Source organism: Macrotis lagotis, chromosome 8, assembly GCF_037893015.1.
Source record: "Macrotis lagotis isolate mMagLag1 chromosome 8, bilby.v1.9.chrom.fasta, whole genome shotgun sequence".
Classification (NCBI taxonomy): Eukaryota; Metazoa; Chordata; class Mammalia; order Peramelemorphia; family Peramelidae; genus Macrotis; species Macrotis lagotis.
Window position 1 is genome coordinate 43,616,216 of NC_133665.1, and position 25,144 is coordinate 43,641,359.

Sequence of the window (25,144 nt, forward strand, 5' to 3'; positions counted from 1 at the left end):
TAGGTAGCGCAGTGGATAGAGCACTGGCCCTGGAGCCAGGAGTACCTGAGTTCAAATCCCACCTCAGACACTTAATAATTACCTAGCTGTGAGACCTTGGGCACACATTGCTTTGCAAAAACTAAAAAAACCAACCAAACAAAAAAACCCCACCAAAAAAACAAAAAACAAAAAAAAATCATCTAATTCAACCTCTCTATTTTACAGACACAAAATGGGGGCCACCAAGATAGTTGCTGGAATTGAGTCTAACTTCCAATGCACTTTCCACTATTGGCTGAGGAGTTTGAGATTTAGAGGGGGGAAGCTTCCAACAAAGAGGGGGACACAGGCAAAGCAGGAGGAAGAAAAGATCAATGATGAAAAGATCACCACTTACTAACTGTTGCAGAGGAATCCTTCAGATCAAGGGAGTAACTGTGTTGGGCACTGGGAGACAGAAAGCAATGGAAGCCAAAGCCATTCATCCTTGCCTGCTAACAGAACTACAACTAAAAAAGAACAAGGTGCCAAATATGCAAACAAGAGTCAAGATGTAGCTTTGGACACAAGACACTCAACTAGGCAGGGAGGTGGTATGGGACAGGCCTGGAGTTGGGAAGACTGAGTTCAAGTCAAGGTTTAGACCTCTTAAGCTATATTTGCCTCCATTTCCTCAACTGAAAATTGAGGATATTTAATGATATAATATATATAAATTACTTAGCACAAAACAGGAGTTACATCAGCTGTTCTTCCAAAACTCAAGAAGTCAGTTTTGAAATACTAAACCAATGATTTTAGTAGTTGCCACTAGGTGGGGCTAGTTAAGTTACTATCCATACTCAAAGAGCAGTTTTATCTACACAAATAACTAATGTCTCCAAGATGATTAACATGTTCCCATACTTAAACAATTTTTTCTATTTAAAAAATACTTGTTAATTAAATTACAATTATGAATACTTAAATTGAGAATTGTCTACATTTGCACAGAAAATTAAAGTGAAAATATAATTTGGAAAAATACATATAGTAGCATAAAATCTAGATATAAGTTAAGAGCCACTTCACATCATTCCAAATTTTAATTTTGCTTTTTACAATAAATTAAGCTTTGCTTTGCTGTTATCTCTACCTCTTTTTTTTGAAGGAAAGAGAACATTGTTTGCATTGTAAGCATTCAGGAAATACTTGCTGAAAGACTGAGTGAAAGAAGAATCTATCCTATTTCTTTATGACTTTTGACACCAGATAGTAGACTTTAATGGAAAATAGTAAGATAACAAATATGAGCCATTTCCTTAGATCCTTCCTGGGTCATGCCAACTAAATTATTTATTTGAATTTATTAAGTAAGGAAGCCAAACTGGGTAACTTCAAACCTAGTAAGCGTAATATACAAAACAATTTTTGTCAAATGAAGCCAATAAAAAAGAGCCCTTACAGAGATAAACAAATTCAAATCTTAATCCTTTCTTACTCTTCAAAAAAGAGACCCATACATGATTTAAAATCCTATGCAATTTCCTTATTTCTGTCCCTGATATCATCAAGGCTCAAAAGCCTGGGAAGGACTCTCACAGTCTGCTCTATCTTTCTCATTTTAACATTCCAGCCACTAAACCCTGCTATCTGCCAATTTGCCTTTTATATTCCACATCCGCTGCCAATACCCTGTCTTGTCTGGGACTTTTATCAGTTTATGTCTGGACTACCTTTTAATTAGGCTCACTACTGTTACTCTTCCTTTTTCTTCCAACCCCATCTGAGAGATGTTTTCTTTGCTGTTAATAGCTATAATGAATACCCATTGAATCAAAGTTGCATGCTTTAGCCAGGAACTCAAGGCTCCTATCATCTGTCCCCACCTTTTCCAGTTGACTTTATTTCCATTATTCTTTAATATAAAAAAAATCTCTGCTACAGATCAGGCTATTTTTCCTATTAATTTTTTGCTTTCTTTAGCTTTCTTCATGCAATTTTTCTTTTAGGGAATGTTCTTCTCCATCTACTACCTATTTAATCATTTTTTTTTAGGTTTTTGCAAGGTAATGTGGTTAAGTGACTTGCCCAAGGCCACACAGCTAAGTAATTATTAAGTGTCTGATGCTGGATTTGAACTCTGGTCTTCCTGACTCCAGGGCCAGTGTTCTATTCACTGTGGCACCTAGTAGCCCCTATCTAATACATTTTAAAGGTCTATCTTGAATCCTGTACATGTCTGAGGTTAATAGGTTCACTGGATTGAGAAGAGCACAAGCAGCCAGAGCCCTCCTTTTCCAGAGGAAATGGTAGCAACAGTGAGAATGGACTGGCCCAAGGTCATAGCTCTTGGTAGCCAGGTTGAGAAGAGGTTGGATGATTTGGGAGCAAAGGTCTGCTGCAGAGATGCAGACCAGACTGGATGAAGGTCAAGGACCAGGTGATTTACTTTTATGCCCTTGTGTGTGTTTGAGCACTAGAACACACATCCAACAAGGTGGTCATTACCCAAAAAGCCCCAGGAAATGGGGCCCACTTCATTCCATCAACAAGGCTGACAAACCACTGCTCCAAACAAGCAAAGTCAATGCTAAGTAGTGGCAATTTATAGAAAAAAGGAAAATATTTAAATGTGTTATTAAAAAGAAGAGATCAAAAACCTCAAATTACTTTTAGATTTTTTTTAGGTTTTTTTGTAAGGCAAATGGGGTTAAATGGCTTGCCCAAGGCCAAGTGTTTGAGACTGGATTTGAACCCAGGTACTCCTGACTCCAGGGCCGGTGCTTTATCCACTGTACCACCTAGCCACCCTCCAAAATTACTTTTAAATATGTGACTTAAACACCAAATTCAGAATCTGATAATTACAAAAACCCATAATTCAGGAAAAGAAATTTAGCTTAACACAAAATTTATGTCACTTAAATGAAATACTTTTATTTTGATGCAGACACCCTTCTTCTGAAAACTCCTGAATGGTATATCATATTTTAAAGCTAATTTTTAAGTTAATGATTCTGGAGAAAAATTTTTGCAAACTGCTTTGAGCTCAGTGGGATTTTTGTCATACAAAAGATGTTGAGAATGCCTAGAGACTGTGAGGGTCCTCAAGTCACTATTGATCAAAATTCAGAGTTCTTATTAAAAGCACTTGCTAATTTTTTACATTCTTATGCATTGAGGTACTAAGTAGTATAACTAAACACAGCTGTGTACTTTGGGGCTTACCAGTGTTTGGGGCAAATAAACTCACCTATTCAGCCCTTGACAATAGCCAATTGTAGGGTTCTGCCAGGAGAATGCAAGTAGTACTCTTCTCAGTTTGGAGATAAATATTGAAGTGGGACTTGTGAAGTGCTTGTTGTTAGTTAAGGTGCGATTTAAGTCTAACTCAATCTGCCGAAAGGCTGGGTGTTCCATGGTTTCACATTTTTTGAGCAGTAAGTCATAATGGTTGGGTGTTTGGATGGCCCTGACTCTGAGGCTTATCATCCACTTCCAGATCCGGGGGCGGTGCTCAGGGGGGATGCCACTACGGATCAGATGCTTTAGGTCTGCAGAAGGTGTAAGTTCCCCAATACCATTCCATTTCTCACGGAGAGGTTTCTCTATTGCCTCTTGGTTCAGGAGATTATTAGATCTTATCTCTAGAGCCTGAATTTTTGCCAGAAGTTTTAAGTCCTCAACTTCATAATCAGGGACAGTCATGAATCCATAGTCATCATATTCACTGTTGAGAAGACAAAAAGTTGGCAGGGTATCATTATATAGGTAGGATTATTTTCATAGATATTTCAAAAGACTAAGAACATAAATTTTTAACCCAATGATTTTCATAGCTCCTGGTAACAACTTACTTCTATAACCAAGCTTATCTTTGGGCTGGAAAGAAAAATACATTTATTAGGTGCCTATGCTTAATCACTCAAGTTTATGCAAGAAGTGGAATTCTTATCATAGCCTTCATTTCTTCCTCTGTAAAATGAGTAGGATGAGATGATCTTTTTTTTTAAATTATCTTTGATTATTGTACTGTTAAAATGAACAAGTCCAGTCCATCAAGGTTGGTCATTGTCCCATATTGTTGCTATTGTGTATAATGTTCTTCTGGTTCTGCTCACCTTACTCAGCATTAGTTCATGCAAGTCTTTCCAGGCATCTCTGACATCTCATCCCTCCTGATTTCTAATAGAACAATAGTGTTCCATCACATACATAGACCATAATTTATTCAACCATTTCCCAATTGATGGGCATCCCCTCAATCTCCAATTCCTCACCACCACAAAAAGAATTGCCACAAATATTTTTTGCATATGTAGGATTTTTACCCCTTTTCATGTTCTCTTCAGGTTATAGACCTAATAGTGGTATTGCTGGATAGAAGGTCAGGCACATTTTCATTGCCCTCTGGGTACAATTGCAAATTGCTCTCTAGAAAAGTTGGATCAGTTCACAGCTCTACCAATGTATTAGTGTCCCAGTTTTCCAACATCCCCTTCAACATTGATCACCTTTCTTTCTAGTCATACTGGCCAATCTGAGAGGCATGAGTTGATACCCCAGAGATGTTTTAATTTTAATTTTCATAATCAATAATGATAGACCAATACTTCAAATGACTATAAATAATTTTCTTTCCTTATCCTATGACTATTCATCAATTGGGGAACGACCTGTTTGCTTCCCCCTATAAATTTGACTCAATTCTCCATATATTTTGTTTTTTTTGGTTTTTGTAACATAGTGAGATTAAGTGATTTAGTCAGGCTACATAGTTAAGCAAATATTAAGTGTCAGGCTGGATTTGAACTCAGGTCCCTCTGACTCCAGGGCCTGTGCTCTATCCATTGCATCACCTAGCAGTTCTATTTTAGAAATGTGTATTCCATCAGATACACTAATTAAAATAACTGTTTCCAAACTTACTACATTTCTTCTAATCTTGGTTGCAGTGAGTTGTGCAGAAACTTTTAAATTTAATGTAATCAAAATTATCCAGTTTTTTTATAATGTTCTCTATCTCTTCTTTGATCATAAACTGCTTCCCTTTCCATAGATCTGACAAGTAAACTATTCCTTGTTCTTTTAATTGGCTTATGATATTACTTTTTTAAAAAAGGGTGAAAGATTCTTTATTAACTACAAATAGAAATTAAAAGTTTAAGGGGCGGCTAGGTGGCATAGTGGATAAAGCACCTGCCCTGGAGTCAGGAGTACCTGGGTTCAAATCTGGTCTCAGGCGCTTGATAATTACTTAGCTGTGTGGCCTTGGGCAAGCCACTTAACCCCGTTTGCCTTGCAAAAACCTAAATAAATAAGAAATTAAAAGTTTATAAAAAGGAGATAGTGCCTATGGATAAAATTTATGTTCAAGAGTGCTCTTATTTATGCAGTTAGGTAAGTCTTTTGTTTTCTCTTTTTAAATTTAATTTATTTTGAATTTTACAATTTTCTCCCCTAATGTTACTTCCCTCCCCCACCCCACCCCCACCCCAGAAAGCAGTCTGTTAGTCTTTTTGTTTGTTTGCTTGTTTTTAGGGGTTTTTTTGCAAGGCAAATGAGGTTAAGTAGCTTGCCCAAGGCCACACAGCTAGGTAATTATTAAGTGTCTGAGACCTGATTTGAACTCAGGTACTCCTGACTCCAGGGCTGGTGCTTTATCCACTGCACCACCTAGCCGCCCCAGTCTGTTAGTCTTTACATTGTTTCCATGGTATATACATTGATATAAGTTGAATGTGATGAGAAAGAAACCATATCCTTACAGGGAAAAAAAAAGTATGAGATAGCAAAATTATACAATAAGATAACGGTTTTTTAAAAAATTAAAGGTAATAGTCTTTGGTCTATGTTCAAAATCCACAATCTTGGTAGAGATGATTTTGAAGGATCTCTGCAATTTTGACATTCCACAATCTCTTTCATGTCTAAAACTCAGCATTCTGTGTGCTAAGGTTCTTTTCAGTCTACGATTCTCCAGATTTACCCAATCCTATCTTAGCATATAGTATCATTGACATAATTTATAGGTACCTCTTTCACTGCCTGTAGGAACATAGATACAGGGCTAGAAGAATCCTGAGACCCTGTAGTCCTACCTCCTCATTTTACAGAAGGTGATTTGCCCAAGTCTTACTACAGCAGTGTCAAGGGGGAGACTGGAATCCAGAGCCAGGGCTCATTCTACTTTACCTCACTGCTCCCCTATGTGCAGTGTTGCCAACCCAGGATTCATGGAAATGACAGGATCCTGATCCTGGTTAACATTCAAATCAGAGGTCAGGCCTGTCTTTTACAATCAACATATATCCTACAATGTGTATACCTACTAGCTATGCCTACTAAATTTCTGCTTATCTTGGAAAATATAAATGGATTGTTATCTTTTTAACACTGGATCAGGTGCCACTGATCACTCTTTTCTTTTCTTTTCTTTTCTTTTCTTTGGTAAGGCAATGGGGTTAAGTAACTTGCCCAACTTCACACAACTACATAATTGTTAAGTATCTGAGATCACATTTGAACTCAGGTCCTTCTGACTCTAGGTCTGGTGCTCTATCCATTGTGCCACCTAGCTGCCCCCGCACTGATCACACTTTTAAAAGAGTTTAGTAGCTGTCCACTTGACATCTTTAAATTCCTTGAGATATGGAAGGATGGTGGCTAATACCAGCTCTTTATCCTCAGTCCATCCCTAACACTAACTCCTCTGGTTCCTGTTTCATCATTTTCTTTCAGGTTTATTTGGCAGGCAGAGGCTGTACACATTTTTCCTGGATTCTACTACTGAAAAGTTTGCCATTGTCAAACACAGATATGTGTCATGGGGTAGGATTTGTTTGATTTGTTATGTAGAAATAGTCAGTAAAGGACCAAAGGGATTTCCAAGATCTAAAGATAGGTAGGAGTAGGGCATATTCCTTACAGGTAAATCTCCTTACCTGATAGGATTCAATTTCATGGAGTCCGCTGCTCCCTCTTTTACATCCCACTGTAGTGCTTCATGAATCAGTTTCTTTAACATTTCTCCATATTCATTGTCCTCACTGGGCAACATAACTTGTAGCTTCCGCAACACAGTGAGGTATTTGCTTTCAATTTGACAGTTCTTTGCTTGGAGATAAGCACACTGAAGAAGGTGACAAAGAAGATTGCACAATAGGAATGTCAGAGGTATTGCACTTGGACATCAGATCAGAAATAGGCAATTGCAAATCTCAAGCAATTTTCTTCTTAACATTCCAGTATGATGCTAAAATGTGTTCTAACAGTAGTAGGTTTCATGTTATCAATGTTTAAAATTAATTAGATGACAATCGGATTATACTTCTAATCTCTTTATTTACTTATTTAAATTTTATTTAATATTTATTCTCATTTTGTACAAATAATGGTTTTTTTACATTAATAAAATATTCTTGTTTAAGAGTAAATGAAATACCCCCTCTCCCCATAAATATAGACTTGCTTGAGCGATAAAGTAAAGGGGAGAGAAAAAATTAAAATAAAAAAATAATAGTAATAATTGTAGGTATGGCCAGGTGGCACAATGGACAAAGCACCAGCTCTGGAGCCATGAGCACCCAAGCCCACATCCAGCCCCGTACACCCAACAATCACTAGCTGTGTAACATTCAAGACACCTGAACCCCACTGTCCTGCAAAAACCAAAAAAAAAAGAAAAAAAAAGACCCAAAATAAAATGAAATAGTAATAATAGTAGGGGTGGCTGGGTGGCAGATAGAGCATTGGCCCTTGAGCCAGGAGCACCTGGGCCCAAATCCAGCCTCAGACACCCAATGATCACCCAGGCAGGCCACCCAGCCCCATTTGCCCTGCACCCCCCCAAAAAATAATAATAATAATAATAAAAAATGTGCTTGAGTCTTTGTTCCAACACCAACAACTCTGTCGTGGGTGGATCACAATCTTTATGATAAGTCCATCACAAAAGTTACTTCCATATTTTTCCACTGTTGCTACTGCTGATCACAGTTCCCTCCTTTTGTATTTCTCCACTACCATGTACTACATTTTCTTTCTCCTTTCACTCTGACTCTGCTGTAGGGTAGCTGAGTGGCGCAGCAGACAGATCCCCGGCTCTGGGGCCAAGAGGCCCTGAGCCCCTATACCACCCTTTATGCCTACTATCCACCTGGCCCTATGGTCCAGGACAGGCCATCCAATCCCAGCCCCTTGCAAGAAGTAAAAAAGAAAATGTGTTATAACTGACCACTCTCTCCCCATGGTCCATGCTCTCCTCCATGACTCACACCCCCCCTTCCTCCTGTCCCCACTCTCTCCTTCTTACTCCAGATGCCTATACCCCATTGAGTATATATGCTGTTTCCTCTCCTAGCCACCTCTGATGAGAATGAAGATTCCCTCATTCCCCCTTCCATATTATTGCAATAGCTCATTGTAATAAAGAAAAATCTTATTATATGAAATGTCTTGGCCTATTCCCCCTCTCCTTTTTTTTCCTGCCATTACATTTCCCTTTTTTTTCTACTGACTCCATTTTTACACCATATTTTATCTTCGAATTCCACTTTCTCCTGTGCTTCAACTGTAAAACCTCCCTCTACCTGCTCTATTAACTGAGAAGGTTCATATGAGTATTATCAGTGTCATTTTTCTATACAGGAATACATGCAGTTCATCATCATTAAGTCCGTCATATTTTCCTCTTCTCCTCCAATCTCTATGCTTCACCTGAGTCCTGTATCTGATGATCAAACCTTTTGTTCAGCTCTGGCCATTTCAACAGGAACATTTGAAATTCCCCTGGTTCATTGAAAGTCCATCTTTTTTCCCTGGAAGAGGACATTTAGCCTTTCTGGGTAGTTGATTCTTGGCTGCATTCTAAGCTCTTTTGCTTTCCAGTATATTATATTCCAAGCCCTACGAGCTTCCAATGTAGTTGCTGCTAAGTCCTGTGTGATATTGACTGCAGCTCCACGATATTTGACCTGTGTCCTTCTGGCTGCTTGTAATATTTCCTCTTTTACTTGGGAGTTCTGGAACTTGGCTATAATATTCCTAGGGGTTGGTTCTTTGGGATCTCTTTCTCTGGGGGATCGGTGGATTCTCTCCATTTCTATTTTGCCCTCTGCTTCTAGAATATCAGGGCAATTGTCCTGTAGTAATTCTTTGAAAACAATGTCAAGGCTCTTTTCTTGATCATGACTTTCAGGTATTCCAATAATTTTTAAATTATCTTTCCTAAGTCTGTTTTCCATATCAGTTGTTTTTTCAACGAGATATTTCACATTTTCTTCTAATTTTTCATTTTTTTTGGTTTTGAAGTATTGATTCCTGATTTCTAGTAAATTCATCAATCTCCCTGAATACTATTCTTTGTCTGAAGGATGTGTTCTCAGAGAGTTTTCTTATCTCTTTTTCCATCTGGCCAATTATGCTTTTTAAAGCATTCTTCTCCTCCATCACTTTTTGGACTGTTTTATCCATTTGACCTAAGCTGGTTTTTAGCATGCTATTTTCTTCAGCATTTTTTTGGATTTCCTTGACTAGGCTGCTGACTTCATTTTCATGTTTTTCCTGCATCTCTCTCATTTCTTTTCCCAGTTTTTCTTCTAACTCCCTCATTTGATTTTCAGTCTTTTTTGAGTTCTGTCATAGCCTGAGCCCAATTTCTGTTTTTCTTGGAGTCTTTAGATGTAGAAGCTTGTGATTCTTCATCTTCAGACTGAGTATTTTGATCCTTCTTGATCTCATTTGCAAAATATTTTTCAATGGTGTTCCTTTCTTTTCTCTACTTGTTCATTTTCCCAGCCTAAGCCTGTTTTGGGGTTCTTCCTGAGCTTTTGGGACACTCCCACAATAGTCTCAGTATGTGAGGCTCTATCCTCCCTCCTGGTCTGTGAATGACCATAAGAGCCCCCCTCTGCCACGGGCTGAGGTAGAGGGGGCCCCTGCTGTTCTATGGGGGGCCTAGACTGGGATCATGATCTCAATGTGGTCAGAGCCCCAGAGTCCTGTTCCAGGGGCAGAGGACAGAGCTCTGCAGTCTCTATCTCTTCACTCCTCTCCCTAGGTTCAATGGGCTCATGCCCTGGGGGCTCCTGCTTATGGGCTCCACCTGCTTCTGTTCCTGGATCTGGGCTGTGCTGGCCACACTGTTTGCTGTGTGCCCTGAGGACTGGGCTCCATGTGCTTGCTCTGGCAGAGGTCCCCTTGCTGTTCCCCCAATTTGTGCCCAGTGTTCTCTGGGGTGTAGCTCAGGAGACTCCCCTACTGCTGTGAGCCACGGCTCACAACACCCTGGGGCTACCTCCGGGAGGCTGAAGTTCTCTTGCTCTGGCGGGCCACCTCTCTGGTGGGCCACCCCTCTAACCCTGGGGGGCAGAGCCTTTCTGCTCTTTCCAGGTTACCTTGAGTAGGAGAACTGCCTCCCTGGGACCCTCTGTGGGTTCTGTCTCTCGAAAGTTTAGTTAGAGTCCTTAGTTTATGAGTTTTATCAGAGAACACCTAAGATGTGATCCTTTCTTGTCGCCATCTTGGCTCTGCCCCCCCTATACTTCTAATCTCAATTATACTTCTAATTTTCTTTGGATTTGTTAGGCAAAAAGTTCAATTTCTTTAAAATCACTGTTTTGGTTGACAACTTAGATATAATACTAATATGTAAATACTGTTAAATCTTTATTATTTTCACTCAAGTTAAATCAACAAGCATTGTACTTATAAAAAGAGATTAAAAAAACAGTCCATGACTTGCAGGATCTTACAATCTAATGGAGGAAACAATACACAAACATCTATATAACAAATAAGATATATCTACTGTATAAGTTAGAGATAATCACAGAGGGGTGCACTCAGAGGTAATGGGAAAGGTTTCTTGCAGAAGGATTTGAACTGAGTCTTGATGGAAGCCAGGGAAGGCAGGACGTGGAGATGAGGAGACCCAGAACTCCAAGCAAGGGGGGCAGCTAGTGGAAAATGCCAGCAATTAGAAAGAATACCATGTAAGAGGAACAGCAAGGAACCTGTGTCACTGGAATGCAGTGTTCAAGATGGAATGTGAAGTGTAAGACTAAGGAGGAGGGACTGCATTAGGAACTGCTTTAAAAGTCAAAGATTTTGGAATTGATTTTGGAGGTAAAAGAGACCCTTGTGCATTTTAGTTCTTAGACTTGAACTTTGTTGAACTGCCTTTACTTATTGTCCCTTTAGTCCTTTTCAGATAATAGGGTTGAGACAATTAAAATTTTAATTAAAAATTGTTATTAAAATGTACAGCTAGATTATGTAAAAACAAATGATAACAGTAAAAATCCATTAAAATTCTCCCCTCCCATTATATACAGCTCAGAGCAGCTGTTGTTCATTCTCAAGGAATTTAGCCCTGGGCTAATTATTTTTCCTCTCTGCTTCAATTCCTAAGATTAACTAGAGGATTATGACATTCATGTTGATGCTTCCTCATGTACCCACCTCTCAGTTCCTCAATTTCCTCAAATCCTATGACTTACTTCTCCACTCCATCCACACAGGAATAGTCACACCCTGGATTTCAACATTATCTATACATTTTTTACTTCCTTAATGAAGACACAAAACCCCTCAAAATACCAAAAAAACCTTCCAAAACTCCAAATTCCCAAAACTTTGACATTTCTCTATTTGACCATAAACTCCATCTTTCTCTATACCTCAAACCTCCTAAATTTATTCACCCCTTTACTACAATTTCTTATCCCTCAACCTCCATTGCCACTGCTTTGATTTTGCTTTCCTTCTTAGCCAATTTTGAGTCTATAATCAACAAATTCTTCTCAATACATTTCTGTTCAGTCCTTTGCCCCTTTGACTTGTAGTTGCTCATCCCTTTCAAGATTATAACCTTGAATTACCTCTAATTTTTGCTTTGATCAAACTTACATTCATACTGCTGAATAGAGCTGAAGAAGTCACACAACTATGCTGACTGAAAAAACTACAAATTTATGGTATTGAATCCCTTATTTTTTTTAAGTTTTAAAAAATTAATCTATTACCATATTTTCTACTAAGCAAAACAACAATAGCAGTAACAAAATAAAACTCTTGATACATGCATTCCTAGTTCAGCAAAAGAGATTCTCACTTTGAGGTCTCTTTGGCCTTAGTCACTGTAGAGCAATGTCTTTTCCTGTACACTTTCTCCTTTCTAAGTTTTGGTTCTCTGGTTCTTTCTTGGTTCTTTTCACATTAGTCTGACTACTTTTTCTCAGGGTCCTTTGTTGGCTCACCATCTATATGATGCTTTCTGAAGTTTGAATTTTGCAGTGAGTAGTTTTTTTTTTAGGTTTTTTGCAAGGCAAACAGGGTTAAGTGGCTTGCCCAAGGCCACACAGCTAGGTAATTATTAAGTGTCTGAGACCAGATTTGAACCCAGGTACTCCTGACTCCAGGGCTGGTCCTTTATCTACTATGCCACCTAGCCACCCCAAGTGAGTAGTTTTTAGGAAGCAAAGAGAAATCTGTGGCAACAGAATAGAGAATGGAAGCTAATTTTTCAAGGTGGGCTGGAAAATAAGGGAGGAGAGGATATTTTTGAAGGAGAAGAACCAAGTGCAGCATCAACTGAGGAGAAGCTCTTAGGGGAACAGATAAGAAGTTGCATGTAGCACTATGTTACTCTTACTTTCATTAAAAGGACTTTCTCCTTCTCAGCAGCATTTCTCCAGATCTTTGTGACTTGGTGGATTTCAGAGTTCAGAAATTGGTTCTGGGTCCTGTAGGCTTCTATATCATCCTGAGAGGAAAGATGTTTTAGTTATTTAATGAAGTTGTAAATATGTAACAACAATATGGACAATCAAACTCTGATACCATATCCCAACTTTTGTATTTTTTCTTTTTCTTTCCCCTTTAGCCCTCATCTTTCTATGATGTATGTCTATTAATATTGTTCTAAAGTGTGGAATACTTTATTCACTAGAACTACAGATTAGAAAAGATTCTAGATAGCATCTAATTCAATCCCTTAATTTTACAGAAAAGGAACTGAGACCTACAGAGATTATGTGACTGGCCCAAGAATTTAGGTTCTCTGACTTATATATAAGTTTCTTTCTACTACTTCTTCCATTAGATTATGGTTCTTTCTTTATGCTCCTGAGGCTTAACATAGTGGTTAACATACAGTAGGCACTTAATAAATGCTAGAAATACAATATGTTGTCCTCTGTCTATATTTGAATAATGAAAAACTCATCAATTTATCCTATTGTATGGTATTATTTCTGCTTTAATTCAGTTTCCCACATTTCAGGAAAGCCTATTCAGTAGGACTGAATAAATAAAAATCTGAATTCCAGAGGTAGAAGGGAGCTTTGAAGACATTTAGTCCTAACTGAAGCAGAATAGGAATCTTTTCTATACCTTTGTCAGTGATCATCTAGTCTTTGCTAACAGATGCACAAGATTATAACTGTATCAGTAAACTGTGCATACCCTTTGACCTAGAGATATCAGTACTATGTCTATATTCCAAAGAGACCAAAGGAAGAAGGAAATGATTCATATATACCAAAAAACTATTTATAGCAGTTTTGTTTGTTATAGAAAAGAATTAGATACTAAGGAAGTGTCCATCAATTGGGTAATGGCTGAACAAATTATGAAATATGAATGCAATGAAGTATTATTGTGATATAAGAAATTATGAAAGGAATGGGTTCAGGGGAAGCTGTTAAGATTTATGAATGGATGAATAATGAAGTGAACTGAACCAGGAGAACAGTTAGCACAATAACAATAATACTTTAAAGATAAACAACTTTGAAAAAATAAATTCTGATCAATGCAATAAGTAACTGATTCTAGAGGGCTGATGATAAGCATGAAACCTATGTCTTCAAAGAGAGATGATGGATTCCACATTTTTTGAACACAAGCAATATAATCATTTGTTTTGCTTTAACTATATCTATTTGTCATATAACTTGCTTTTCCAATTGGGTGGGAGGAAGAAATGGGTGCTAGTGATAGTGCTTAAAAATGCCTTTTTTGGCGGGTTTTACTTTGAATCTGAAAATGCTTGTTTTACCTGATATTTCTCAAGAATAAAAAAAGTTAAAATGTAACAAGAAAACTGCAGTGTCATGGAATTCATTATCTCTTGAGCTGACCTACTCCTCTTCTGGTTGGGAAGTTTTACCAAACATCAAACCTAGGTCTATCTCTGTAATATTTAATCTTTTGCTTTAGTTCTGCCCTCTTAAGCTATACAAATTTAAATGTTTTCTATATGCCAGACCTTCAAATATCTGAAGGTTGCTTTTATACATATACATACATATATGTATATATGTTCATACACACACAGACACTATAAGTCTTCTATTCTCAAAGCACCATCCTCTAACATGAAACCTTTCCTGATCCTCCCAACTGCTCATGCCTTCTGTACCCAAAGACCTTCTATTTAACTACTTTGTATATATTTGTATCTCTTCAGTTTATACTTATTTTCCTGTCTTCCTATTACAATGTAACATTGTAAGTAGTTCATTCTCTGAAGTCACATTTCTGGCGCACAGAATCTGTCACAAAGTAGTTGCTTAATAATTGCTGACTGATATATTGTCTCCACTCTCTTCACTACTCTGGTCACTGATCACTAAATACATTTGCTAGTTTGTCCATTTCGTCCTTAAATGAATCTCCCCAAACTGAACACAATAATCCAGATATATTCCAATTTGGGCAGAAGACTATCATCTCCTTTCTTCTGGATATAATTCTGTTAACGCAGATAAAAATCTTTTATCTCTTGGGGTTTGTATGGCTGATTCACACTGAGCTATAAATACACTAAAATCACTAGATCTTTTTGAAATGAATTATTATTTAGTGAATCATTCCTTTGGCTATACTTAGACAATGATTTTAAAATGTAGGACTTTACATTTGTCCCTGTAAATTAGGTTTGATCCAACATTCTCAGTTGTTGAGATCCTTTTGGTTCCTGACTATCATCTCACATATTGGGTAACCTTGCTAGCTTTGTGTCAATTGCAAAAAAAATGATAAGCATGCCACCTCCAGCTTCATCCAAGCCATTAATAGCAATGTTCAAGGCAGGTAACAGAGCAATTCTCTTAATTTTTTTCCTTTTTATTATTTACCTTAAGACTGCTACCTGTCTTAACTGTAGGTATGGTCCCCTAAGAAAGGAAGCATGTATAAAGCTAGTCTTATAAAAGCAGATCTGAAAGTGATGGTAAATGTTACACCCTCCCAGAAGTATTTGCATTTAATAGAAATCAAAGCTTTAATATAAAAAAATGAAGTTCGAGCAATGAAATTTCAGGTTATCAATTAGTAGGTGGGGAAAGGTTTTTTCACTATGCCCAAAATCAGATCATATATATAGTGTTCACCTTTCTGTAAGGTTATCTTTGCTTGGACAGTATTTTAGGAGAAGTAATAGTTGCTTAGGAGAAGCAATAGGAGGGGGAGTTGCTCTGATATCTTTTTTTTAACTTTACTACAATAGTAATTTGTTAAAGTAAACATCCCCCCCACACATACACTCAATGAAAGAGAACCTTAAGAACAAAAAAAATAAAGTGAGGTAAAAAAAGTATGTGTCAGTCTGTATTCAGACACCATCAACTCTGTCTTTGGAATGGAGAGCAATTCTTTATCATAAGTCCATCAGAGAAATTGCTTCATATTTTTCACCATAGTTGATAATTTTTTCTCTTTATCCTATTTCTATCCTATTCCCCCTACCCCCATCTGTTCTATGCGCTCTCTCCTTTCACCCTGTCCCTCCTCAAAAGCACATTGCATTTGACAATCCTCTCCTATGATCTTCCCTCTCTTCTGTCACCTCCCCCTCCCTCTCCCCATTACCTTTCTCCCATCCCTTTCCTCTCCTATTTTCATTTAGGGTAAGATAGATTTCTATACCTAATTGAGTATGTTTGTTATTCCATCTCTAAACCACTTCCAATGAGAGTAAAGCTCACTCACTCCTTCTCATCTTCCCCCTCTTCCATTCCACTGCAAAAACCTTTTCTTGCTTCTTTTATGTGAAATAATTAATTCCATTCTACCTCTTCTTTCCCTTTCTCCCCCCATTAATTACATTTTAAATGAATTATACCTTAAAATTCGACTCCCTTCTATGCCATATACATATACATATACATATATATATATATATATATATATATATGTATTCCTTCTAACTTCCCTAATAAATGAGAAGGTTCACATGAGTTATCAGTACCATCTTTCCATGCAGGAATACAAATAGTTTAACATCATTAAATCCCTCATAATTTGCCCTTGGTCCATCCTCTCCATGTTTCACCAGAGTCCTGTACTTGAAGATCAAACTTTCTGTTCAGCTCTGGTCATTTCATCAGTAAAGTTTGGAAGTCCCCTATTTCATTACATGTCTATCTTTTCCCCTGAAAGAGTATCAGTTTTGCTGGTAGTTGATTCTTGGTTTGCTTTCCAGAATGTCATACTCCAAGTCCTACTAGTCTTTTATGTAGAAGTTTCTATATCTTGTGTTATCCTGATTACAGTTCCACAATATCTGAATTGTTTCTTTCTGGCTGCTTTTAATATTTTCTCCTTGACTTGGAAGTTCTGAAATTTGGCTATAATATTCCTGGCAGTTTTTATTTTGGGATCTCTTTCTGGATGTGATTGGTGAATTCTTTCAATTTTTAGTTTACTCTCTGCTTCTAGGATATCAGGGCAGTTTTCCTAAATAACTTTTTTTTAAGTTTTTTTTTGCAAGGCAAATGGGTTTAAGTGGCTTGCCCAAGGCCTCACAGCTAGGTAATTATTAAGTGTCTGAGACTGGATTTGAACTCAGGTATTCCTGACTCCAGGGCCGGTGCTCTATCCACTGCACTACCTAGCTGCCCCCCCCCAAATAACTTCTTGAAAAATGATGTCTAGGTTCTTTTTTGGTCATGACTTACAGGTAGTTCAATAATTTTAAAATCATCTCTTCTGGATCTGTTTTACAGGTCAGTTGTTTTTCCAAAGAGATATTTCACATTTTCTTCTACCTTCTTTTTCTTTTGGACTTGCTTTATTGTTTCTTAATTTGTCACAAAGTCTCAGTTTCCCTTAGCTTCATTCTACATTTTAAGGAATTATTTTTTTCAGAGAACTTTTGTATTTCCTTCTCCATCTGACCAATTCTTTTTTTAAGGAATTCTTTTCCTCATTGGCTTTTTGGACTTGCTTTTTCCATTTGACCCAAACTGGTTTTTAAGATGTTATTTTCTTCAGTATTTTTTGTATCTCCTTCACCAAGCTGTTGATTTGGTTTTAATAATTTTCTCATATTGCTCTCAATTCTCTTCCCAAATTTTCTTCTACCTCCATGACTTGATTTTCAAAATCTTTTTTGAGCTCTTCCATAGCCTGAAACCAATTCATATTTTTTGGGAGGTTTTGGATTCAGAAGCTTTGACTTTACATGTTTTGAGTATGTAGTTTGATCCTTCATAGGACCAAAATAAAGTGATCAGTTTTTTTTTCTGTTTTCTCATTTCTACAGATTATGATTTTAAGTCTTTGTTAAGGTGGGGTTCTCTCCTAGGGTGAAGGACACAATGTCCCAAGCTTTTGAGGGTTTTTGTGTCTATTTTCAGGGATATCCTCCAGGTATGTACAAGTTCTCCATTTCTTTAAGGTCTTATGAGAGGCTATGACTGCTCTCCTGCCCTGGGCTCTGATCTGTGAATAATCACAAGTACTCCTTTCTGACCTGGAACTTTGAGGAGAGTCCCTGTGCCACTGGAGGCTATAAGCTCTGTTGTGCTTCTTCTCCTTTTCCTGAGACTAGAGCCCCAGACTGAGACCTGGATCTGAGTATGGGTGAAGCAACAGAATCCTGACTTGGGGACAGCAAAGAGACTTCCTCCAACCCCCTGTTTGTGGGCTGAGCTCTCTGGAAGCAGTTGCCAGGTGGTTCTTGGGGCCTACTTCAGGTCCCCTGGGGACAGGTTTGTGCAGAGCCTGTGATAGACTGGGCTATACTTTCTCTCTGGTATGGCAGTTTTCCTGTTGACTTTCTCAATTGTCCTTGGCAATCCCTGGGCTGAGAGGTCTAGAAACTGCCACCACTGCTGGACTCAGGCACCCCCAAGGGTCCAGTTGCCTAAGATCTGTTTTTGGAGGCTGGAGTCAGTTTGCACTGGTGTGGCCTGGGCACTAAATGAATCTTCTAAGTTGTCTTGGGCTGGAAAACTGTTTTACTAAGTTTTTGTGGGTTCTGCCACTCTAGAATTTGGTTGGAGTCTTTATTTTAAAGGTATTTGGAGTGATTTGGGGGAGAGCTTGAGGGAGCCCCTGCCTTTACTCCACCATCTTGGCTCTGTTCCACTCTGATATCTTTCTAAAAATTGAAAGGGGAGAGTTTAGTCTATTTTTAAAATAAAATTAAGGGTTATTGGAAAAGAATGTTATATGTATTGGTAAATATCTGCTCAATAAAGAATGTAAGAAAATAATTAAAAGGACCTGATGAAATAGATAATGACAGTTTAACTTTCAAGTGTTTGGAAGGTTTGAGGAACTTTTTTTTTACCCAGTTATATATTTTAGGCTTCACTTCTATTATTTTGAACCTGAAATCTATAAGTCTCTTTCAGTTATCCATTGAAAATCTACTTTGCTAGAAAAGTTCTCCTATAAATTTTACCACTGGAAAAAGGTTTCACTTTGCATTATCTGATGAGAGTACTTTCAAAACGTTTAAGAACCTGAGATGTCTTAAAAAACCAATGAGGCTCCAAATGTAGACATATGCTGAAATTTGGGTCCAGTCTTAACCATCAAATTTGCCTGAAACTCCAAACTAAAATACACTACATTTATTAAACAAATACAATTCTTTATGCCAGATTTTTATAAACTAAGTCTCAATATTTGGCCAATATATGCATGGGAATTTGACTCTTTATCTCTGAATAATTCAAGATATAATCATAATAATCACTCCTCTCTTTCCCATGAACTAAAGTACAATGGGGGTGGTGACACACTATCCAGAACAATTTAGCAAAACTGTTTTCATTTTATTATGTACAGAATAAATAGTGATGTTTTTCTTGTCTCCTTGAGAAGAAACATAATTCTGGGAAGTAAAGATAAAAGAAGGTAAAGGGATCAGGCAGGGTGAGGTTGGCACTTATGAGAAACTTGTCATTTTGATTATTTCCACCATACCATTATATTCTTCACTGCTGAGAGGAGTGGTAAGGTAAGGGAGAGACCTTAAGAAGCAGACAAAGCTTCAGGAAATAAGAAAGAATAATAAGACAAAAGACTGAGACTATCAAAAGAATCTTATCATTTCATATTGTATAGCTGTATACTGTGCACACATTATTTTGCACATATTAATCAACAAATGTTTGTTTAGTGGATGAATGAATAGTTTAAATTCTGCATAAAGCCCATTTCCTTCAATTATTTCCCACAGATCCCTGAGGCAGAAACAGAGCTGGTACCAACTCCAGTAGCCAATGGAGAGAGATTTTGTTTAATTAAGGGACTTTAATCACAAAGCACAGAAGTGCTTACTTAAACTCAGATATCTGGGACCTTTACTGGCTATTTGCCACACAATAAGGGAGTAAATTCTGGAAAATAGCAAAATTTCTAACCCTAACTTTAAACCTTCAACTTGCTTTTGCAAGATACTTATAAACAAAGGACCTATTTGGTAATCAGGCCAGTCCTTCCCTGGGATCAGCTTCATGCTTTCCTCTCCTCCATCCTATCTCCATGCGGCTTCTCCCTTTCTGAGGTCCGAGTCTTTCAAAGCTTCATATTTTCTAGTTCCCACAATAGTAGCTGTGGGGTCTCATTTGCATGCATTGTCTTATTCAGAATCATGGGTTGCCTGTTTATATAATAATGATGATGATGATGATGATATAATCAGAAATCAGCATCCTAGGAATCCTCAGTCTTTTATAAAAGCTTCCTTTCCTTCCCCCAAAAGCCTTCCATCAAAAAAAATCTGTTGAATAGCTAAGAGCTACTCTAGAGAACCCTTAAAGACCCTTATTATACCTGATGCTCCTGTGATCAGTTGGTTTTCTGGGAAGAAGAAAAGGAGTATACTGATTGGCTGCTGAGGCCTATAAAAAGTCAGACTTCTTACATGGAAGCAGAGAAGCACAGAAGTGACAGGAAACAGAAGAGATAAGAAAGAAGAAAAAAGAGTGAAGAGATCACACTGAAGGTCATGAATATTAAAATACGGTAACTGAGTATGACCACAGATGGGAACCAAGAATCACAGCTTAGAGAATCTCAGAGTGAGAAGGAATATTAGACAATAATCCAACCTCATCCTTGAACAAGAATCCCCTCCACAAAAAAGAGCCCAACAAGTGACCATTGTTTTTTGATCCTCTCAAGTCTTCTGTCTTACTAGGTTTTTCCTGAGGCTTTGCCTGCTTCTTAAGGTCTCTCCCTTGCCTTGCCACTCCTCTCAGCAGTGAAGAATACAATGGGAATGGGGAAGCAGCTAGTGTCAAGTTTCTCACAAGTAGAGCTCTTAGGATCAACTCTCCAAGTTCATCAAGTCCAACTTGCTCCCTTTCAGATGAAGAAACTAAGATCCAGAGATGATGTATGACTTATCCAAGGTCGCATAGAGTGTGTCAGAGGTAGGGTTTGATTCTAGATTCTGACTTTCAAAATGCAAGTTAGAAAGTTGACATTTGGGAAGGTCATTTGGGAAGGGGTGTGCTAGAAGTAGCTTAGATCAGATTGTAAGAGCCTCTTGTTAAATATTTACACCTTGGAAATCAACCAACTCTATAAATCAGTGCTTGATTTGTTTGGCTGATCACCTAGCCTTGAAAATATGATAGAGAAAATGTAGTTTAAACTTAAAGTATGTTGTGCATAACTCCCCCGATCCCAGCCAGTTGTTAAACATTTACAGGTATATCCCCATATGTGAGTAACCTTGTGGCAGAGTTCCAGAGCAAAAATTTGAACTGTAAGATCAGTGTGTCTTCTACTGCAAGACAGTTCTTCTCCCAGTGCTGCTACTTTACTGTCATTGGTTAATCAGTGAGTGAAGTCTCAGGGAAGTGGTCTTAGTATGAAGGACTCTTCCTCAGGGAATATATTGCTAGGAATGAAGGCTATACCTGCTCTTGACCTCAGTCACTGTAACAACACCCTCTATTTACCAACAAGTGCTATCCATTGCCTCATATTAAGTCTCTTGCCCCTAATACCTACTCTCTGGACTATCCAACACTGATTTCAGGAGGTAGCAAGTTCTGTCTTGGCTCTTGCTCAGACACTGGGGGTGTTGTTGCAGGAATTGAGGAATTGATGCTTGGTTCAGGTCCCAATATGCCCAATGACCTAGTATTTACTAGTTCAGAACTTTAATTTTTCTTCTTGCTTGGTGTTTGAAAGAATGATACTACTCATTAACCTCATAGGATGCTTAAGGGTGGGAGTTTTAATCAAATGATACTCTTATAGTAAACCCTATTTTCTCCTTCCCTTATCCATGTGATTCAGTCACCATCTTCCCAGGCAAAAACTTCCTTAGCCTGCTATCACCCCTTGTATTCTCACCCCCATCCATTTCTGCCCTTACTCTCCTATGCTGCTTTGATCTTCTTTGTCATTTTGTCTTCTGGGATTCATTTCTATCATTAGCAAACTTCCTCCTCTCAAACTTTCCATCAAGGGGTAAATAGTGAGTCCCAAAGTATATCAATGTGACATGCACATTGCCAGCCAATAGAGTTTAGTAGTTTGGGAAAACATTCATTATACAGTGTTGTCCCAAAGGTCCTAGGACAGTTTTAAGATATTAAGCTAAGGGAAAAGCAAACATTTAGGCCATCTTTATAATAACTGAGGTTCAAAATGTTTACTATGTCATTAAGAAAAAAAATTCTGTGCAGAATATTCTATTTTATAAGTTCTAAGTATATTCTAAGAAAGTAGGAAAATATGTAGTAGATTTTAGAAAGATTTTTCTTTTAGGTTTCTGCAAGGCAAATGGGGTTAAGTGGCTTGCCCAAGGCCACACAGCTAGGTAATTATTAATGTATGAAGCTGGATTTGAACTCAGGTACTCCTGACTCCAAGGCCAGTGCTCTATCCACTGTGCCACCTAGTTGCCCCTTAGAAAGAGTTTTGTAAAAGCTAGTAAAAGTTTCTCCATTTAAAGAAAGGGTCCTTAACTACTTAAAAAACTCAGCTATTAAGATAAACCTGTTCTCTAAGAGATGTAACTAGCTGAAGCTTTCCTGAATTTAATTTATAAACCAAGAATATCCAGAAGTTATACTTTGTCTGTGGTCAGTTAAAAAACAACAAAACAAAACTAATGGGGCAAATGGAATATGACAGATTAGGATATCCAGGGAGTTGTTGAAATTGAATTGCAAGGCAGTTCTACATACCTTCAATTGCTCAAACTTTTCATGAGGATTTAGGAAGGTTTCAGAATCAAGCCCATCTGCTGCTTTTGGTGGGGCCATGAAATCTTTGGTCACTTTCTCTGTGAGCTTGGAGATAACCTGCTGCTTAGCATGGTTCTTATCCATTAATAGCTGCACATGCTGTTGTAGTTCCTTAATGTGCTCTTCCCTCAGGTTTAGGGTCTCCTCAAGGGTCTTCTTGTCTTGTTGTAGGCTTTTTACATCCTTTGTGAGCTCAGCAATTTGTCTCACCTTGTGCCGAACGAGCTCTAGACGGTCTTTATCTTCTGTGGCCATGAGATATGTGCTACATGCTCGCTTTTCCTGTTGGGCTGCTTCAAGAGCTTTATGGAGAATCTTCACAAGTTCCTGAGGGGTAAAAAGACAAAAACAAAAAACTCAAAGCAAATCAAATCTTCTCTTATCAATTCCTGTCCACTATAACCATATACACACACAATCCAGACATGGTAAGGGGCATCAAAGCAAAATTAGAGCTGTATTGGGAAACATAAGGAATTAGAAACCAGTTGTGCAGAAGATCAGGATGTAGTAAGTCTCCACCAAGGCTCTGCTCAGAAGCTGGACCTCATATAGTAACCAGGTTAATGTCTTATAATCCAATTCCCACCTTGTTTTCCAATACTAAGCAACTAAGTCCTTATTTTTTCCTCTGTATTCAAATCCATTTATGAAATTTCTAATTAAAAATAGCATATGGTTAGTCATCATTTCATGAGGAATCTCATTGGTAATTAAAAATAAAAATAGAGAAATCCAATCAATTAATATTTTTTAAAAGAAGGTAAGAAGCATTTCTTAAGCAATATTTATGTGTGAAGCCCTATGCTATGTTGGGTATACAGAGAAAGAAAAACAAAATAGTCTGTTTCATGGAATTCACAGTGTAATGAAGGAGACAGTTTTTGTATTGAAGTTCCACTGTCCCTCCATCTCCTTGCTAATACTTTCTGACCTGTAAATATTTCTCCTATTTCTCTGTTATAATTGTATTTAGTTTGAAAAACTCTATCTCCAGTCAGAGAACTGATCTATAAGATTGTTCAAGTCAGTCACAGGATTTCAGAGCCAGATGGGAATTCAGAGATCACTTACAAAAGAAGAAACTGAGCCCATTAAAAGTATGGGGCTCACTCAGAACTTCACAGCTAGTTAATGAAAAAGCTATGACTGATTGAACCAGCTAACAATGATGAAATGGCAGGGAAGATAGAATATAATTGATTTGCTGAAAACACACACACATACACACACACACACAGGTATATACATAAATGTATATATTTGCATAAAAGAGTACAGGATTACCAAGAATCTTAATGAATACCAAAAAAGAGTTTAGAATTATTTGTGGCACTTTCCCTCTCCCAAACATAAAAATCCAGGCTTCATCTTATGTTTCCTCTGCTTTGAATGCCTTCTATCATCCTCTTTCTCGTTTTTCTTTAGGATCCAGATTAAGTTTTACCTCCTTCATGAAGTCTCCTAGTCCACAGTAAGAGTGACATCTTCTGAATTTCTAAAGCATGAATTTAATACTTCACCTATAGTACTACCCTGTATTGTTTATGCTAAATAGCTTAGTGGCATAATGGATAGAAAGCTGGGGTCAGACCCTGGTAGAAATGGATTCCAAGGGCTACTTCTGACACATACCAACTTTATTGCACTGGACAAATCACTTAATCTCTTGATGCTTTAGGTACCTTCTTAGACTAAAAATAAAGTGAAGGAAAAGTACCACTTGTAATGGTGGAGTGAGTTTCTTTTTTTCTTTTTCTTTTAAATTTATTTTTTATTCTCATTTTGTACTAAAGTTATTTTTACATTAATAAAAGATTCTTGTTTACAAGTAAATGAAATACCTCTCCTCCCCCATGAATATAGATAGACTTGTTTGGGCGAAAAAAATAAAGGGGAGATAAAAAAATTAAAATAAAAAAATAATAATAGTAATAATTGTAGGTATGGCCAGGTGGCACAATGGACGAAGCACCAGCCCTGGAGCCACGAGCATCCGAGTCCATATCCAGCCTTGTAAACCCAGCCATGTGACATGCAAGCCACCTGATCCCCACTGCCCTGCAAAAACCAAAAAAAAAAAAGAAAGAAAAAAAGACCCAAAATAAAATAAAATAATAATAATAGTAGGGGTGGCTGCGTGGCAGACAGAACATTGGCCCTTGAGCCAGGAACACCTGGGTCCAAATCTGGCCCCAGACACCCAAAGATCATCCCGCTATGTGGCCCCAGGCAGGCCATCCAGCCCCACTTGCCCTGAACCCTCCCCCAAATAATAATAACAAAAAATGTGCTTGAGTCTTTGTTCCAACACCAACATCTCTGTCATGGGTGGATTTCATTCTTTATGATAAGTCCATCACAAAAGTTATTTCCATATTTTTCCACCATTGCCATTGCTGATCACAATTCCCTCCTTTCTTATTTCTCCACTACCATGTACTTTATTTTCTCTCTCCTTTCACTATGACTCTGCTGTAGGGTTGCTGAGTGGCGCAGCAGACAGATCCCTGGTCCTGGGGCCAAGAAGCCCTGAGCCCCCATACCACCCATTAGGCCCAGAATCCACCTGGGCCTGTGGTCCTGGGCAGGCCTTCCATTCCCAGCCTCTTGCAAGAAGTAAGAAAGAAAATGTGTTATATCTGGCCACTCCCCCCATGGTCCATCCT

General features: G+C 37.9%; 1 protein-coding gene across 1 annotated transcript in view; it reads right to left on the reverse strand.

The window, feature by feature from the left end:
* The window catches only part of TBC1D2 (TBC1 domain family member 2), a 78,132-nt gene that overhangs the window by 15,629 nt on the left and 37,359 nt on the right, over positions 1-25,144 (reverse strand). The window contains exons 6-9 of the mRNA XM_074196773.1: positions 22,416-22,802; positions 12,620-12,730; positions 6,909-7,096; positions 3,218-3,694 (exon numbers count right to left, since the gene is read on the reverse strand). Coding sequence (XP_074052874.1) covers positions 3,218-3,694; positions 6,909-7,096; positions 12,620-12,730; positions 22,416-22,802 — 1,163 coding nt within the window. The remainder of the gene's footprint in view (positions 1-3,217; positions 3,695-6,908; positions 7,097-12,619; positions 12,731-22,415; positions 22,803-25,144) is intronic.